At 44.9% G+C, this 17,166-nt stretch overlaps 1 protein-coding gene across 1 annotated transcript; it reads right to left on the bottom strand.

Annotated features, from left to right (window-relative positions):
* Window positions 1-4,070: 4,070 nt before the first annotated feature.
* On the bottom strand, window positions 4,071-16,092 carry KIAA1024 (KIAA1024 ortholog). The gene is made up of 3 exons (XM_003784573.2): window positions 13,745-16,092; window positions 9,107-9,361; window positions 4,071-4,268 (listed from the first exon to the last, which is right to left on the bottom strand). Exons 1-3 carry the CDS (start codon window positions 16,043-16,045, stop codon window positions 4,071-4,073), a joined length of 2,754 nt encoding a protein of 917 aa, XP_003784621.1. The 5' UTR covers window positions 16,046-16,092.
* Between the last annotated feature and the right edge of the window lie 1,074 nt (window positions 16,093-17,166).

The following is a 17,166-nucleotide window of genomic DNA, read 5'->3' as shown; positions in this document are numbered from 1 at the left end:
TCATGGGGAATGATAGAAGGCAGACATGAAAGAGGACATTTGCATAGAGCTGAAAAGCAGGCAAAGCTTGACAGGACTTTAGAAGTCAAGATGATGGTTTTTCTTTGCAGGATTTTAACTAGAAGAGGGCATAAGGGAGGCTTCTGGGGTGTGTGAATTTTCTGAGGGTTGTTTTCTCTAAGTGCTGATTACATGGAGATGTCCAATTTATGAAAAATCATCAAGCTGGACACTTACAATGTGTGCATTGTGAACGATTATGATTTATGCCAAAAATAAAGCCTCACTGCAAGGTATTTTATATTTTTCAGTTTATTTTTGATTATATTTAGAGAGGCAAATTTTACATGATAGCTTCAAACCAACCATTGTACGTTAACCAAATTTTGCACAAGCCATTTGAAAAAAGATCTAAAAATGTGCTTAGTTATTGGTATCATATAACATTTATCAAGCACCAAGAGTGTGCTGAGAGCTGTACAGAACAAACATAGAAAAGACACAGTCCCTGCCTCCAGAATAACCTTTCCTTTAGGCTCTTGCACATAAAACTTCACCTGACATTCCACACTCTTTTATTCATAAGGCATAAATAATGAAATTTGTTGCATTTCTCATTGTTAATAAATAAATACCTAATACCCCTTCCCCCAGTTATACCAACAATTATATCTTTGCCTTTAAATACAAATTTCCTAGTACAATATACAGTATATATTGATTTGGAATTCACACAACTGACCACAATATTCTTGCAGGTTGGTTATAATATGAAGCATGATGAATCTCAACATTCACAAATTTGCATACCACTTAATAGAATCATTTGCTGTTGGCAGAGCTCAAAAAAAGAACCCAACAAATGAGGCGCTGCGTCTGTTATCTTAATAAATTGTGAACAAAACCAGCACAGCCTTGATTCCAATAAAGGTACCAGAACTATGGCCCAGATGTCAGAACAGTGATTTTTAGCACATCTGTCAAACTAGCCTTGCAGATATCAATCACATAGCTGCATGCCCTAAAATACTAACAATCTGTAACCGGCTGTAACAAATGATGTAAGTACGATATACTTTATGGCATTTGCAGGTTGAAGAAGGGAGGACTGGTGTGAAATGTCTGAAAACTGTGAACCAGATTGTTGTTATTGGTTTTCTGCAAGGCTGTATTCGAAACAAATTCAGATTAGAAAAGAAGATGAAATGATTCTGAGTTTAATGATGGGCTAAGGACATTTTATTCCAAAATCATCTCTTGAATAATATCTGATTATTTATCTTTTAAATGAAAGAACAACAAAGTGAATTCTGATCATGTAGTGATTTTAGACTCAGGCACAGGGAATACTTCAGAGATGTCAGAGTGTGGAGGGAGATGGCAGTCGGGACAGAAGATAGGCCAGTCCACAGGTGGGCTGGAGGAAGCTCGCAGCGGCAGGAGATGGTAGGCAAATGTAAGAGGAATGCATAGATGTTTCCCTCCCAACTAGACTCTATCTTGCTCTATTCTGCTAACTGATGGGATAGAAGTGCTAGAGTGGGTCAGGGGTCTCAGAAAAGGCTGGAGCAAGCTTAGGATTAATGGCCAAAAGGAATCTAGCTGTAAACTTGACCTCCTATTTATTCTTAGACCCCAAGCATCCTTAGCTTCAAGTGGTGATAAAGACCCATAACTTCAACACCAGACTTGCTAATATCAGGCTGAAGATGACCTCTTTTCAGAAAAACCACTTCCCCTTTGGCCTTCCTTATCCCATTTCCTATGGTATTACCAGGACTGGATGTTCCCATTGTGTGACAATGATGTGGAGCAGAAGTTTAAAGCTACCCTGGACTTGGAACAAGACTGAATTTCTCTATCTCCCCAGCTATGAAAAGGGTAGAAGAAAATTTCAGAGTTCTTTCACTTCCATGCTTGCAGTGGGGCTGATAGTCATGTCCCTGTGGCAGCTAGGCACATGGCCCAAACATGGCCTGTATGGAATAGATTCACCCAAGGGCAGTGGCAAAAGTGGTTTGGTACAGCTCCTATGGTCCCATCTGTCAAAAGGAGGAGCCAGAGTGAGATCTGACAAGATCTTTCTTATCCTAGGCAAGTACCTCTCCACTCTTCTGCAAATCACAGAACAAGAGGTTGGAATTCCCTGTCTCTCTGCTCTGGCAGGTTAATAATCTATGATAATGAGGAGACTGGTGGAATTAGAATGTGATATAGAGTCTTATTGGTTGAGGAGGTGAGGTGGAAAGGCAACTCCCAAGGGTGATAATCTAGTATCATCCTTAGGGTGAAAGAAACAACATTATGTAATGTGCCCAAACCAAAACAGCACCAAAAGACTAAAATTATGACAACAGACAGTAATATAGAGAAATATTTTTTTTTCATTTTTAATTATAAAGCCTCAGTTTTCCATACAGAGGCTTAATTTTTCAGTCACCTAACTGAAAATCCACATAGACCTGACAAGATAAGTAGATAACGTGAAGACCTCTAAAAGTAAAGGTGCACTACAGAGGAAAACATCCATCCCTCATTTGTTAACATCATAAAGTTTATTGACTACTCCTTAAAAGTGAACAATAGAATTAGACACAGCAAGCTAAGTATTATTTGGACTTTTTTAAGAATGGATGCTGGACTCCTATTGCTTTAGGAATTGAGAAGCTTCCCAAACCTGTCTTGTAAGAATTTATATCATCCAGAGTGATCATTCTTACAATCAAAAATGTTTTTAAATCCCATCTAGTTATCAAAAAATTTCAGGTAGCTAGTTTCTGCCAATCACTTTTTTCTTCAACCCCTAACAATATATTAGAATCAGATGCTGATAAGTAGTCTCTCTTCCAATTATTGTCAAAGCACCATTCAGCAGGTGGAAACTGGTATCGAACTCTGATGAAATTACAACAGCTTCTTGTACACTGGAGAAACTTTGCTCTCAAGTTATTTAACAGAGAAGACAACAAATGAAAATTAGATATTTAGATAGACATATAGATAGATAAACAGTTAAATAGATAATATTTTTTGCACTGCTGACAAGTATTCAAAACTCTGGAGTCAGTGTTGGGGTAGTGGAGAAGACCTCAGTGCCCTTACCATGTTATTGAACAAGTGTACCAGATCTTTTTAAAGCCATTGAAAATGGCTGATATTGGTGCAGGAAAACTATGGTCAACAGATATAATGTCAAAGTTTAGCCATTGTCTCTACTCTTCAAGGCACAAGGACAAGTTCCAAACTCTTCAAGAGACAGAAAATCAAGGAACAGAGCCACACACCAAAGAACAAATGACAGATCCTTTGGAGTGGTCATGGTCATTAACAAGGAGCTCTCCACACTGTGGGCTGGGCATAGGAAAGTCTCCTGGCCTGAATACCTTGGCCCATGACACAGTGAGAGCACATTCTGTGGCTGATTTGGTAGTCCAGTTCCTTCCTACCCTGGGCACAAAGAAGGTCCAGAATATTTCTGTGAAGGTCTGCAATGATGCAGATATTCTGTCATGTTGATGGCAAAAAGGGCAAGAATGAAAAATCAGTAGCCCTTGAGAAGAGTCGGCAGAGTAGTAACATCCTTCATGAATACACACCCTGTTCCTTCACCAGCAATGGTCTAAGATCATTAAGGAGAAGAGAACCCACCCTCTTTCTTCTCATCCTGCCTACTCCCTTAGCCTCTCCCAAAGAGGCACATATTAAATACCTTCTGTATAACCTATTCCCTGCCATGAAACATCACCACAATGGAAAGAATCCAATTAATCTTTTCTCTTTTTCCGCTTTGAATATTCATTTTGTATTTACCAATAGTCCATTACATTCTTTTGGTAGGAAAAGATATTGCACTTCTAAAAACGCACAGAGTAAATTAAGTCAAAGCTAACATAGGTAGGTAGATTTCACACTAGAACATGTACTTTCTGAAGGCTGCCTTTATTATTTGCAGAAAAGCCTCCAGGACTTCATCTGTTTCAACAAACTGTTGCCACAACTGCTGCAATATTTTAAAGTGCAGAGGAAGACATGGGCAGTCACCAGCCATCCACAGAGCTGCACTCATGGGCTCATGATTTCATCGTGCAGATGGGCACGACAATGACGAGGATGACAGTGCACGTGGCAGCCGCAATCAGAGCAGCAATCTTGCAGACCTTGGCTCGTCTGAATTCAGCTTCTTTACGTTTTAGTAATGAATCGTAGCCTGGAGTATAAATATCTTCCATCCAATATTCTAAGTTGTTTGGGTTTAAAGATTCTTGTGTCTAAAAGTGAAGAAAAGATGTTAGAAATATGGTGAATACTTGTGACCAAGTAAAAGACATTCTGACAACTGTCACTCCTGAAGCATGTGAGAGTTGTCTGCCGCTGGGAGTTAAGAGATGACTGTGCTGTCCAGCCCTGTCACACCTGCCTGGTGCCATACGTCTCAGACTGCACTGGCCCTCCCTTACTACAAAGGCTGTGTTGGTTCTGATGCAGGAGAACCCGAAGCAAGCAAAATGGAGCTGGAATGGAGAAGACTCTAAACTTCAAGGGCATACAACCAAAACCAGGCTGGTACTACTGCAAGGGAAACGAGGAAAGTTACTAAGAGATATTCTCTACCAACAGTCTCTAAAAACAGACCTGCTGGAAGCAAGGCCATCCCATCACTCCAAGTCAGTTCTTTTCTCAGAAAAAGCATCCACTGAAAATCAAAGACACCTCCAAGATCAGCAGTTCAAACAAAATATAAAATATTCCAACTTCAAACATTTGCCTGAGCAGCTCAAAATCAAGGTACACAGATCTGTGATAGCCTGTCCCCACCCTGGGCCTGCGTGGTGATGTCCCTGGGCTTGGTGCAGTGTCCCCAAAGACAGAGTCCCCACTGACATTTGTTTCCTGGTCTCCCCGAGATTCATGAACTGTTTTCAGGAGAAATATATTATTTAACCTGTACTGCCCATGAATCCTATTCTGTGTTGATGGTTATTATCTATTTCCATGAAGAAAGGCCATGTTCTCATTTTATGGTAAGCATTTAATAATACATCATATAAAAGCAACAACACATTGCAATTCCAAGTGAGGCCACCTAAATCTTTAAACACAAACAAAATGTCCATTTCAAAGATTTTCTTCAATTGTTTGATGCTCATAAACAAGGACACATTAAAAAATGACACACACAGACACACACAAGCATGGGCTCAAAAAACAAACACTTCAAAACTCAAAACTAAGAAAAAAAACAACTCACATGTACATGTTATTGGTGGAATGGTGATAATTCTCATGCATGTAAGGAATTCTCCACCTATCCGTCTAGATCCATTCTCTAGTCTTTTCCACCTTGTCACCAGGGGAATGATCCCTATGAGCACATCACAGGGGGGGTTCCTCTGCCTTCTGGCTCCCATGTGGGTTCAACCGGTGGAGAGAGGAGGAGAGAGCTTGAGGTATTTGCTTCCCCCAGCCCCCTCCCTGTTGGGTTGCAGCCCACATCCCATCAGATGCTGCTCCCACAGCCTGGGTTTCAGTGGGTTTCACTAACAGCTACCTTCACTCGGCTTGTTGGATCCAAGGATGGCAGCTGATGCCAGTCTCTGGGTGCTTCCCTGGCTCTTGCTGGCTACTTCAACCCTGCTCACCACCATAAATGGTCCCTGCCTTAACACTTGTGCATCACCCCTTTGAGTACACCAGCTGCCTGAGGCCACCCAGGCTTCATTACTATCCTATTGCGAATAGTCTTCTACCGTAGGACTTGGCCAATGGTGGCTTGCAAGCCGAATCTGACCTGCCACCTGTCTTTGCGCAGCCCTTATGCTAAAAATAGTTCATTCATCTTTTATAAAAAAGTAAAAAGAAGAAAAATATTTTGCGATGTGTGAAAATTGGATGGAATATAATCTCAGTGGCCAGCAATAACGATTTATCAGCACACAGCCATGCCATTCACACACATGTGGGCTTTAGCCACTCAGCTACAGCAGCAGAGCTGAGCGTTTGTGACAGACCAGGCCCCAAATCCTACAGTACTTACTGTCTGGCCCTTTACAGAGCAAGTTTGCTGCTCCTGTCCTACCTAGGACCTGCCATTCAACAGTGTACAAGGAAAGAAAGGGGATTTGGGGACTACTAAAATCTCCCAGTCCTCTTCCTCACTAAGGCATCATGTTTTAAAAAGGTTGTTGAATTTTTCAAGCTATCTAGAAAGGTGGGAGTCTTGGCCACCCAGAACATCTGTAATGGAAAGAAGGAAATAATCAATGTGGGAAAAATCCTTAATGTGGGGAGGGGGGCTCTGTCCAACCCTTCAGCCTTTGCAAAAAACCCTCCTGCTCTGGCTTCCTCTGCTGGAGGCAGAGTGCTGCTGGAGCAGTTCTGCTGCTGTCCAGCTCTGGCTGTTAGGACATCTTCAAACCATAGCCCCTCACCACCAAAGCTCTGTCCATTGCAGGCACTTGGGGCCAGTCTGCTCTCCTTGATGTGAAAAGTCTTCACCAATGTAATGGACACTCCAGAAGGGAGAGATGGACCTAAGATGGGGGTACTTTGCTGGAAGACTAGTCTGCAGGTCTGCAGGTCTGCAGGAGTGGGTGATATGCCCTGGAGGCTGTACCCACAGTGTTCTTTGCCTGGCGCCTTGCAGACAGGCTTAGGACAGTATGGTTGAAATGACCTCCTTTTCTTCCCAACCTTCCCATAGCTGGCTCAGAAAGTAAACAGTGTGTAAACAACATATCAGACCCTGTGCCTTGTTCCCTCTGGCTCAGATAGAAGGAAATTGTCTTTCTTTCATCGCTATATAAACTTCATTATGAGCTGGGATTCAGCCAATGAAATAAACTATTTTTAATTAGTTTTTTTGATAACTGCAGGCCTTAATGGCACCAAGTAGCAGGGAGGTAATACTGAGGTTTCAAGGGACACAGGCGCATGTACCAGTTATTAATTAGGCTGCCAAACACTGTAAATAACAGCTGGGCCTGTATCTTTTTCTGTGCCCTCAAGTGGGCACCACTGATGCTAAGTTTATATCCAGGCAGCAAGGGACCCCAAGAAGATTGCCCAGTCACTGAAGGTGCCCTAGGTGGTATCTCAGTCTCTGCTAAGAGAAGAAAGCAAACAGGACCCTGCCTTTCCAACCCCACCAAAACCTCTTGGAACTCGCTCTGCTTACCGCAGACGACCTCAGAGGGCCACCAAACTCTCCATTTCCTCCTATTTTATGCAACTGGACACACTTTCCTTTGCATTTTTAAATAATGTCACCTAAAATTCTGTAAGGCATAAATCTATTTCTATTTTATTTTTTATAATTTTATCTTTACGATTACAAACATTGGCACATTAAAATCACACATAATCTATAGGAGCTTAATATCCCAGCTCCCTCCCCCCCAACTTTAAAAAGACATTTCTTAGTCTATAATTCATTCAGTTAATCTGACTCTTTCAAGGTCATTCCATGATATTGGTGAAATATTGATTAGTCATGGGAATAATCAATTGAGTTGAGTCATTCACACCTCTGGGTGCTTTTCAACCTGTTGGCTGTTCCTGTATTCTAATAAACCCAGATCAAGGTGTCACACCCATGGCAAAACTGCACAGGGAAGAATCAAACCTTTGTCTGGCCTGCTTGCTGGCAGCAGCAGCCTGAAAGGACCAGGAACATGCAGCACACATGGGGACACAACATGCATGAGGTGAGGGGTGAGGAGGGCTCAGACTGTCCCTGTCGTACCCACAAACACCCTGTCAGGAGCTGCCCCTTCTCATAATTGCCTGGGATAAACAAATGTCACTGAAATCATGTTTTTGTGTGTGTGATATACAGCCCCACTAAACTCTTAGGAAAAGAGAAATGAAATGGTGTAGAGGTGACAGTGAGAGACACGTGGGGTTTACTTTCAATGGTCCGGTAGGAATTTAGATTCGTCTGAGGTGGAAGACAAGCCACTGCCCTTCCTGCCTTGATCTCCTCATTTGTAAACTGAAGCTGGTCATAGCAACCCTGCCTTGCAGGTACTATTCATGGCCCTGAGAGGCTGCCTTGACTAGCACCACGTGCAGCTGACCAACTTCAGTGTCATTTGCTAGCCCGAAAGTGCCTTCCTCTGCAGTGCTTGCTTAACGCCAGGGATCCTGGTTACATGATTTCCCACTCCCACAATGACTGTGTAAGCATGACATCGTGCCCAAGTAACAAGTGGAGGGACTGAGCCCAAAACAGGCAGAGTGAACACTCCCTGGTTAGGAACCAGCAGAGGAGCCCTGGATAGGAACCCAATGTTGCAAGAACCCAAAGCTTTTTCTCTCCATAACACTGCACCACCCATAGCCCCTTGTTTTAGAGAAAGACCATTTCAGGGGAACCGTGACATGCTGACCCCACAAGTACACAGTCATTCTGGGGCCTGGGTGTGACTGGCACCCTCAGTGTTACATCCTGGCTGCCCACAGAGCTTGTCCCCACAGGTGGGGACAAGATGCTTCCTTTGCTTCTACAGTGATGTGGAGACACAGATTCACTGGGATGGACAGGAACAGGCAGAGCTGCCCACCAAAATAAAACTGTGGCCAAAACCCAGCCCTGCCTGAGGGTGAACAGAAAACGCGCCCTCCAGCCACAACTGCACGCCCAGAGCTTCAGACGATGGCTCTTACCTGGGGCTGCTCCGTATGGAAACATAATCCATAGCTTGGCTCCCACATATATGCTTATCCCACGTGCTACATATGGAAGGAGAAATTAGCTTGTATTTCATTAAGCAGTTTGGCTCAGGTCTTGTGAGCAAATAGTAAGATCTGCACTTGGTACGGAGTCTTAAATGCATCGTTAGCAAATCAGATGGCCAATACACAAACAAGTAAGTAAAGAAATAAATAAAGCGTCCCTACTGCTAAATGTCTATAAATAGGCAAAACAACAATCCCCTTGTTAAAAATCTCTTTTCTGCTCTCTGATTTATTAAAGTTTAGAACTTCATGGGGGGACCCAGGGCAGAAGGACAAGGGAGGGGGCTGGTCTCAGCCTCCGGTGCTCCATTCCTGCATTTACCAGGGCGCGGCTGGGCTACCCCCACCCCAGGGACAATGAAAGGCTCACCTGCAGGTCCAGGGCTGTCAGCTTGCCCTTGTCGCCCACATTCCGTGCATACTCCTCGATGGTCCAAGAAGGCTGGCCCCGCTTCACCTCGGCCAGCTCGGTCAGCCGCATGTCCGTGTACAGGGGGTTGCTCTTCATGTGTGCTTTGAGGGAGGCAGGGTAGGGGTGAGGGCTGAACACCTGCTCCACCAGGAAGCCTTCTTTGGGCTGCTTGGGTAGTCGGTGCTGCGGGGGGATGTCGTACTGCCTGTCTGCCTGCAGAAGGGCACAGAGAAGTTTGGGCAAGTGGCACGGATGCCATTAGATTTCATAGTGCAATTGGGCAGCCAGCAGCCTCCTACCCCTGTAGACATCCAGGTAGTAAAATGCAATTATTTATAAACAAACAGAGTAGAAACCTGCACCCACATTGTACCCATATCAGGGGAAATTCTCTAGGAAAAGCTTATGATCATAATAGTGCTCAGGTCAGCTGACATTTCTGTCCCAGGAAGAGGTGATTTAATTTGATCCTTATACCATAGGAATTCCCATTGTGTGGTTAGGTAAATGGAGCCCAGAAAGACTCAGGAAATTGCCCCAGAGCATGCAGCTGGTAAGGGTTGGGTCTGGGACTTAAACCCTATCCTCTGGCTTCAGAGAGTCTCTGCTTACTAGTGGTAGTAATGTCCCCTCTTTCTTTTACTATTTTATATCTGATACAGATGAATAAAAGATATGGGTCCGTCCCTCCAGGAGCTTGCTGAAATCCTAACACTACTCTGCTTCTTTAGGAAGAAGAAACTAGGATGCAGACATTGGCAGCCTCTGGGGATTTTCTCAGGGACCAGGTGGGTTCCTTTCAAAGACATCTGCATGGCTTTCAAGACCAGGGAGCCATGTGGGCAGCAGTGTAGGATATAAATGACTACAGTGTAGGGTATAAGTGATTACACGTGGCAATCACCGCTACCCTCAGTCCTTGAGGTGTGTCCCAGGGGACTCTGTTCTTAGTAAACCTGCTATAACTGTGGTCTTTTGAGACTTTCTAAATTCAGGCTTTCAGAATTCCTCACTGATGCCACTTCCTCCAGGAAGTACTCCTTGACTAGGTCAGGGTCCATCTATCTGAACTCTTAGGACTATGTCCATACACATAAACTAGCAGTCTTCACACTGAACTACAGCTGCCTGTTTGCCCATCTGGCTCTTGCACTAAGCTGTGAGTTCCTTGAAAGCAGGGGTTGCTTTGTGTGCTTTTCAATGCTCTGCTCCCACAAAGTAGTTCTGTCAAGTAGAAAACAGTCCCTTGATATTCTTCACAGATATAAAAACCAATGATCTGAAGCCATACATATGAAACAGAGAGCAAAAGAAGCTGTCTATGTGAGTAACGTAAAGAGAAAAAGAAGAATGTGAATCAAGGTATGTGCATCTAAGGAAGTGGATGACCATAGGTGGCACGAGATGAAAGCTGATGCGTGAGAACTCAATGTGTGCACACACGGTCTGTGTGTCAGTGTGGGTATCGTACACATGCATGGAGAATGGACACACATGCCTGCCTATCAGCAAGTCCCACCCACTGGCCTAACATTTAGCTATTCCAAGCCATCAAGACTACTGATACTGACGCAGAGAACACAGGATAAACTGCCAAACCCACAAAAGAAAATGAGATGCCTTCTTATTTTCTAATGCGTCAAAGTCAAGTATTCTAAGAGACTTCGCTGCTTTTATTTACTCTGCTCATCACCACTGCCCAGCACTCACAGAACTACTGCACACAGGGCCTGCACCAGGCGGGGGCAGGGTAAATGGCAGTAATAACCATGCTGGCAGCCACTGCAGGCACAGTTACAATTAACCAAGGGCTGCTCAGCGCTAAACGTGCATTATCTTATCTCACCTTCTCATTAACATTCTGTGGTTGTAACGATTATTATCCCCACTATGGATATGGGAACCCAGGACAGGGAGGTTAAGAGACTGACCCACTGTCACACAACTAGCACAAGCCACGTGCTAGTTTGAATCTGTTCTCACCTGATGAATGGAAAGTTAATGGCTCCCCACACCTGTTGTAACACTGAAGAGTCTGTGTTCTAATTGGGCAGACAGTGTCTATACGTAAGATATATTTTTAATCAAAGTTTGTGTCCACTCCATCTGAAAACAGAGGTCTAATAGTCATCAGAGACCAGCAATAATCCCCAGGAAAGGTTCCGGAGACTTATGAATTCAGAAACCTTAAGGGCAACATAGGACTTAGATCAGCACAGAGTAGGTGGACCAGACAAGCTTAGTGGAAGAATCCCGTGAAGGACAGTTTGACAGTGGAATAGGGGCTGGCCATAATAGGGTCTGCTCAATTACTGTGCACCCAGTGAACGAGCAGAACCCAGTCAGGGTGTGATAGCACCTTCCATATGGACAGAGTTATGTGGAAGTAAATCCGCAGGGCTTTGAGGGCCTGGCTAAGAAGGTTAGAACTTTCAGTTGTGCCTAAGAACTAAGGAAGAGCGGCCACAGGAGGCACTGCCAACCCACAGAGAGTGGAGTTTAGGCAAGTGAATGCAGCCATGGTCCATGAGAGGAGATGGAAGGTTGGGGTGTGCCCAAGCATCCCAGGGAGAATGTGCCAAGAGCCTAGATATGGGGGGGTGTATAAATGGAAAGGATGCAGGGGTGCAAGAAATATTGCAAAAGATAAATCCATAGGGTCTAGTAGCTAAACTGGATGTGAGTAGGACGAAGAGGGAAGTCAAGATCAGAGGGACCTCTTCAGTTTGGGAAATTGCTAGAATGTCAACCCCTCTGTCTAAGAATAGAAATAGTGAGAAGGAAAACTGCCTCTGAAGGAACAGAAAATTCTGGTTTGGGACCCAGAGACTAGGACATGTAAGAAAGACATTTGGGAGGAACTGGCCTTCAGCAGTTGGAGCTATTCTGAGTCAAAGATCAGAAGGTGAGCCTGGTCTAGTCACCACCATGGGAATCCTCAGCCCAGAGGTGCTAAGAGCCACATACCAGGAGGGAGAAATAGGGTCACAGGAGGGGACAAAGTAAAAGGGCTTATCACAAGTATAAGCAACTTTTTGCTATCCATTTCAAGTGTAATTAAGCTTGTGACTATTCCTGCTGGTTTTGTGAAGCTTTGACACTTCATAGACTGTAGGCATTGTGATCAATGTAACCTGACATTCCACAGAAGCACCACTGCTAAGAAGAATATTTTCCAGCTCCATCCATGTAAACATGAAGAAGGTAAAGTCTCCATCTTTCTTTATGGCTGCATAGTATTCCATAGTGTACATGTACCACAATTTGTTGATCCATAAAAATAAAAAAATCAAAAAAAGAAGAAGAAGAAGCACCCCTGCACTGAGTCCTCTAAATGATTTCTGAGTCCCAGGGCTTTAGAGACCTAGCCAGACCCTGGCAGCTAAGAGCCGTGGTCAGGGTCTGGATCTGAGCATTTTGTCAGAGCAGTGGCACACGTCAGGCCAGTTCCTCTCCAATACCATGTTGTAAGTGGCTCCAGAAGGACTCAGTGGTGGCAAGCACAGACACCAGAGGATTCTTTGGGATCAGGGGGAAAAATGGGTGTATTTATTTTCCCTCCCACATTGGACCTTAAAATATTTCTTAGAACCCAGTTTTCCAACCCTTTCCTTCACAGAACCATTTGAGGAACTCTCCCTCCTTCTCTGGCTTTGGCGTCTCTGCAGCTCACACCATTTGTATTTTCTCTCTGAGGCAAACCAGACCTTAGAGACCTCAGAGGGCTTTGCGGTCTGTCCAGTCTGTCCAGACCTTTAGAAACAGGAAACAGAAAGGAGACAAGCAACAAACTGAAACTGCATCACCTTGGACAGAAAGGGTTCACCATAACTCATTTAGAGTGAGCAGGAGCAGCCACAGGTCCCACTGAAACAAATCATCCTTACTACAAGGGACAAGAAAAAGAACAAATTTGAGTGTAAGTATGTGCATTGATTCTAGAATTGATAACGCGAAGCCTATTATAAACATGCAAAAGCACTTGAACATACAATACACAAGTGTGAAAGGGGAAAAAAAAACAGAACAAAGGGAAGATATCATAGCAAGAGTTACTGTCTTTGTTAGGAGAACTATGAATAATTTCCTTATTTATCTTCTTTTCTTACTGACCAATTTATCTTATCATGAAAAAACTTATCCTTTTAAAAAAAGAATACCATGCATCCGATGAAGTCCACGAAAGGGACACACAGACAGCACCCTTTTGGGTCATTTCCCTTATTTACTTAGCCCGTGCCCTGCTATTTCAGAGAGGACAGGACGTCCTTGGTGCCACTTGTCTCCTCTGACACGCACCCCCTTCTATGAATATCTGCCATCTAAGCCCCTGAGCAGCACAAGCCAACATCCTTTTTGCTGAAGACAACACAGCAGCAGGTGCTGCCCCTGGCTGGACCACAACGTGGTGGCACAGACTACCTGCCTGCATCCTCCTCTCTAGTCCAAAGAGAAACAAGCCTGCAGAAGCTAGGATAGCTAGCGCATGCGCAGAGGCAGGGCTTCGTTCCTGTTCATGCAAGGTTCAAGGCTTTGAAATACACCAGGGCTAGGAGAAAGCCGGTTCCCAATTATGTGAACTTAGATGGAAATTACCTCTTTAGACTTTCGATGCCAGTCCTTATTATCTCCTGGGCCGGCGTCTTTTATCTCTTCCTCGCTGAGGCCCCCGCGGTTGGTGTAGGTGATGGTGCGCCAGTCCCGGGGTGAGTTGGAGATGCTGGCGATTTTGGACTCGGTGGCGCTGTTCTCCTCCGTCAGGGACCTGGAGGACGGCCTGGTGAAGAGGCTTTTTTTTAAGGCCTGCACACGCAGGCTCTCGCTGTTGCTCCCGCTGGCGTCGGAGCAGCACCAGTCGGCGCTGCTCTCCAGCTTGGGGCCGTGGGAGCCGCTGTGTGCGCGGAACATTCGAGGCGAGGCGCTGTCATCAGACGGAGCCTCGCTGGTCAGAGAGTTCAGATCGATCTGCACGCTCACCTTCTCTGGCTGCTGCATTTTCTGATCCAGCTTATTCAGTTTGCCCAAGACCTGGGAGATTTCCTCGCGGACACCCGACAGCGACTCCAGCTTGCGTTCGATCTCGCCGATCCTGAGCACCAGCTTGCACACGCTGCTCTTCAGCTCTTCTTCCGAGTGGTGGCTGTTTTCCAGCCGGGTGCCCTTCTCTCCCTTGCTGTTGGGAACCCCATTGGCTATTTTGGTTAAGTTGTGCTCAGGAGAACTGTCACAGTCTGACTTGTGAAGCTGAGACAAGGACCCCGTGCTGTTGTAGCAGGACGACTGTATCACCCCGGTGGAGCCGCTGATGCTCATGTCGTCAAGAAAACGGAAGATGTCGCTGATGTCGTCGCTGACGACCTCCGAATCGTCGTCCGAGTGCTTCATGGCGAGTCTGTCGCTGTACTTGGCCTGCCCGGATGCGCCCAGATCTTTGCACTTTTTGGGCTCCAGCACGTGCTGCTCGGTCTGGGTGCCTACACTGCTGGTGTCTGAGCTGAGCTGCCCACTGGTACAGCTGATGCTCTTGTCCTTGAACTTTTTCACGGGTTCGTGCTTCTCCAGGTCGACCGGGGAGGGCATCTCTTTAGCTTTGAGCCCATTTGGTTTCGCAGCGTAGCCAACAGGCAGAATCTGCTGCTGATCCTTTGGCGAGAGGTAAGCTGGGCGCCTGTCTGGGGCTGGGAAATTAGGGGTCTGGCTGCTGGGGTTTGGATAGCGTAGCTTTTCCTCAGAGGGATTTCTACTGAAAAAGGATCGTTCAAAGTCAGGGACTTCCTCCGTGTTTAGGCTCCAGCTTTTGGCTGGCCACGGGGTCTGCTTGCTGGGCCTCCCAGGACAGCGCCGGGCTTCCTGGGTTCCCATTACTGGGGTGGGTCCGAAATATGTAGAGGCTTGAAGGTCGTCTAGGCTTTCGTGCTTTGCTCGCCTTTTGTCAGGAACAGGGGAATACACTGGGTTCAGGTACTGGCTGTTGTAGGGCATTTCGAAGCTGTGGTTAAAGAAGGGGGGCTTGTGAAGGTCCTTTCGCCTCTGGGGTTCCCCATCCTCACCCTCTGCTTTGCTGGTGGGGCCAACCATACTGGGGGACACTGCCATCAGATTGTGAAAGTCCTCCTTGAAGATGTTCCTTTTCTGCACACAGGACTGGACCACAAACGGTTCCTCGTTGGAAATGAAAGTCTCCTTGATGCCCTGGTTGAGGGGCAGGGAGTCCTGGTCTGAGATGGACTCGTTCTCAATGTTCATGGGGAAGTAGGTCCTCTGCATCTCACAGGGCTGAGGGCTGGCGACAGAGTAGGGGGCCAGGGCCTGCAGCCTGTCCAAGGAAGCCGCGCGGTTTTTCACCTCTTTGCTGACACCCAGCAGGAAGTTGGGCTCCGAGGAGGGGACAAACTGCGGGCAGTCCTTGCAGTCCATCTTCCGGCACTTGGACGACTGCCTGGTGGGGTACCCCCGGCTAAAAGGCCTGTCCCTCAGCTCGCAGTTGAGAGGCTCACACTCAGCCGCGCTGCAGGTCTCCGCGTCCACCCTGCACGACTCGAAGGACGCCTCCTTCCTGCGCGCCTTCTGACGGCTGGTGGGCAGCTTCTCCTTGGCGGCTCCCCCATTCATTTGGATCAGGTTGAATATCGTGACAATGTCTGCTGCCACCATGATTTTCTTTGATTGCTGGTTATTCACGGTGCATTTCATCTTGTCTTTGAATAACGTGGCTGGAAAATTGGGGTCGAGACAAGCCGTGTAGAAGAGCACGCTTCTCAGCTTGGCGAGCTGCGACAGTTCGAAGCGGGCGCACAGCGATTTGCACAGGTCCTGATAAGAAACGGTGTTTTGCTTGCTGTCCAGTTCCTCCAAAATCTTCACCAAAAAGAGGGAAGTCTCCTGGTTGGTCTCCATGACTTAACAATTTCACTAGCTTGCTGGCTACACTGAAACTTCAGGTCAGTTCTACAGTGACAATATTGAAAAAAGAGGGGGTGGAAAAAGAGAATTATGAACATCCAGTGGAATTTTAAGTCAAACTTGTTATAAATCACATAGATAAATACAAGGGAGAACTTTATGTTTACAAAAGGATTAAGAGCATTAAAAATAGTCATAATTAGTGTTTCTCTTCCTAGGAATCTACCTTAAAGAAATGATGAGTGACAATGATTACATATAAAGATGTTCACTACGATGGTATTTATAATAGTGAAAAATAAAACATCTTAAGAATCTAAATAATAGGAGAATATAAAAATAAAACATGATATGTAATGAATTTTTACAAATGTTAGAATTATATCAATGTAAATCCTTACAGTGGAAGAAAGGATGAACTCCCTCATGCAAGGACATGGATGAAGATCAATGGATTGTACCCGAGGGGTAGAAGGCAGAATTATACTATATTTTACCATTTTAATGACACTCTGGAAGCCACAACAGTGACTGCAGGAGCTGGATGTGAGGGGAGGGCTTGACATCAAAAGCACACAGAGATTTTCTGAAATGATGGGATTATTCTACATCTTGGTTGTGGTGGTGGTTATATGACTGTGTGCATCTGTCAAAACTCACAGAACTATACAATAAACACTGTACTATATGTAAACGATACATTAACTTATCACTTACTTGATGAAGCTTTTTATAACAAAAAGTTATGATACAATATTGAGTGAGAAAATATGAAAATAAATCTATGCAAGATCATAATGATCTAAAATTTAAATTCTTATAAAGTAAACTAAAGAAAATAATGTACACTAAAACTTCAATAGTGGCTAAGTTTGTACTGTAAATATGGAGTTCTTCTGAGTTGGTAATCTCTTTCCCCCAATATTTCATTATACAAATTTTCTAATACACAGCAAAGTTAAAAGAATTTCATGGTGAAAGCTCATATACCCACCATCTGGATTCTACCATTAACATTTTACTTTATTTGCTCTATCACATATCTGTCCATCTATTTATCATCAAGCCAGCTGATTTTTTGATACACATCAAAGTAAATTGCAGACATCTGTACA

This window comes from Otolemur garnettii, unplaced genomic scaffold (genome assembly GCF_000181295.1).
Source record: "Otolemur garnettii isolate 467f Iridium unplaced genomic scaffold, OtoGar3 scaffold00011, whole genome shotgun sequence".
NCBI classification, from domain to species: Eukaryota; Metazoa; Chordata; class Mammalia; order Primates; family Galagidae; genus Otolemur; species Otolemur garnettii.
Note: the sequence above shows the minus strand (reverse complement) of the source record. Positions and strands in the feature narration are given on the sequence as shown.

Coding starts and splice junctions, on each gene's coding strand:
- KIAA1024 (XM_003784573.2), bottom strand. CDS start 16,045: ATGGAGACCAACCAGGAGACTTCCCTCTTTTTGGTGAAGATTTTGGAG. Junction 9,362..13,744: donor GGCATCGAAAGTCTAAAGAG/GTAATTTCCATC, acceptor GCCCTTCTGCAG/GCAGACAGGCAGTACGACAT. Junction 4,269..9,106: donor TGACAGCCCTGGACCTGCAG/GTGAGCCTTTCA, acceptor CTTCACTTTTAG/ACACAAGAATCTTTAAACCC.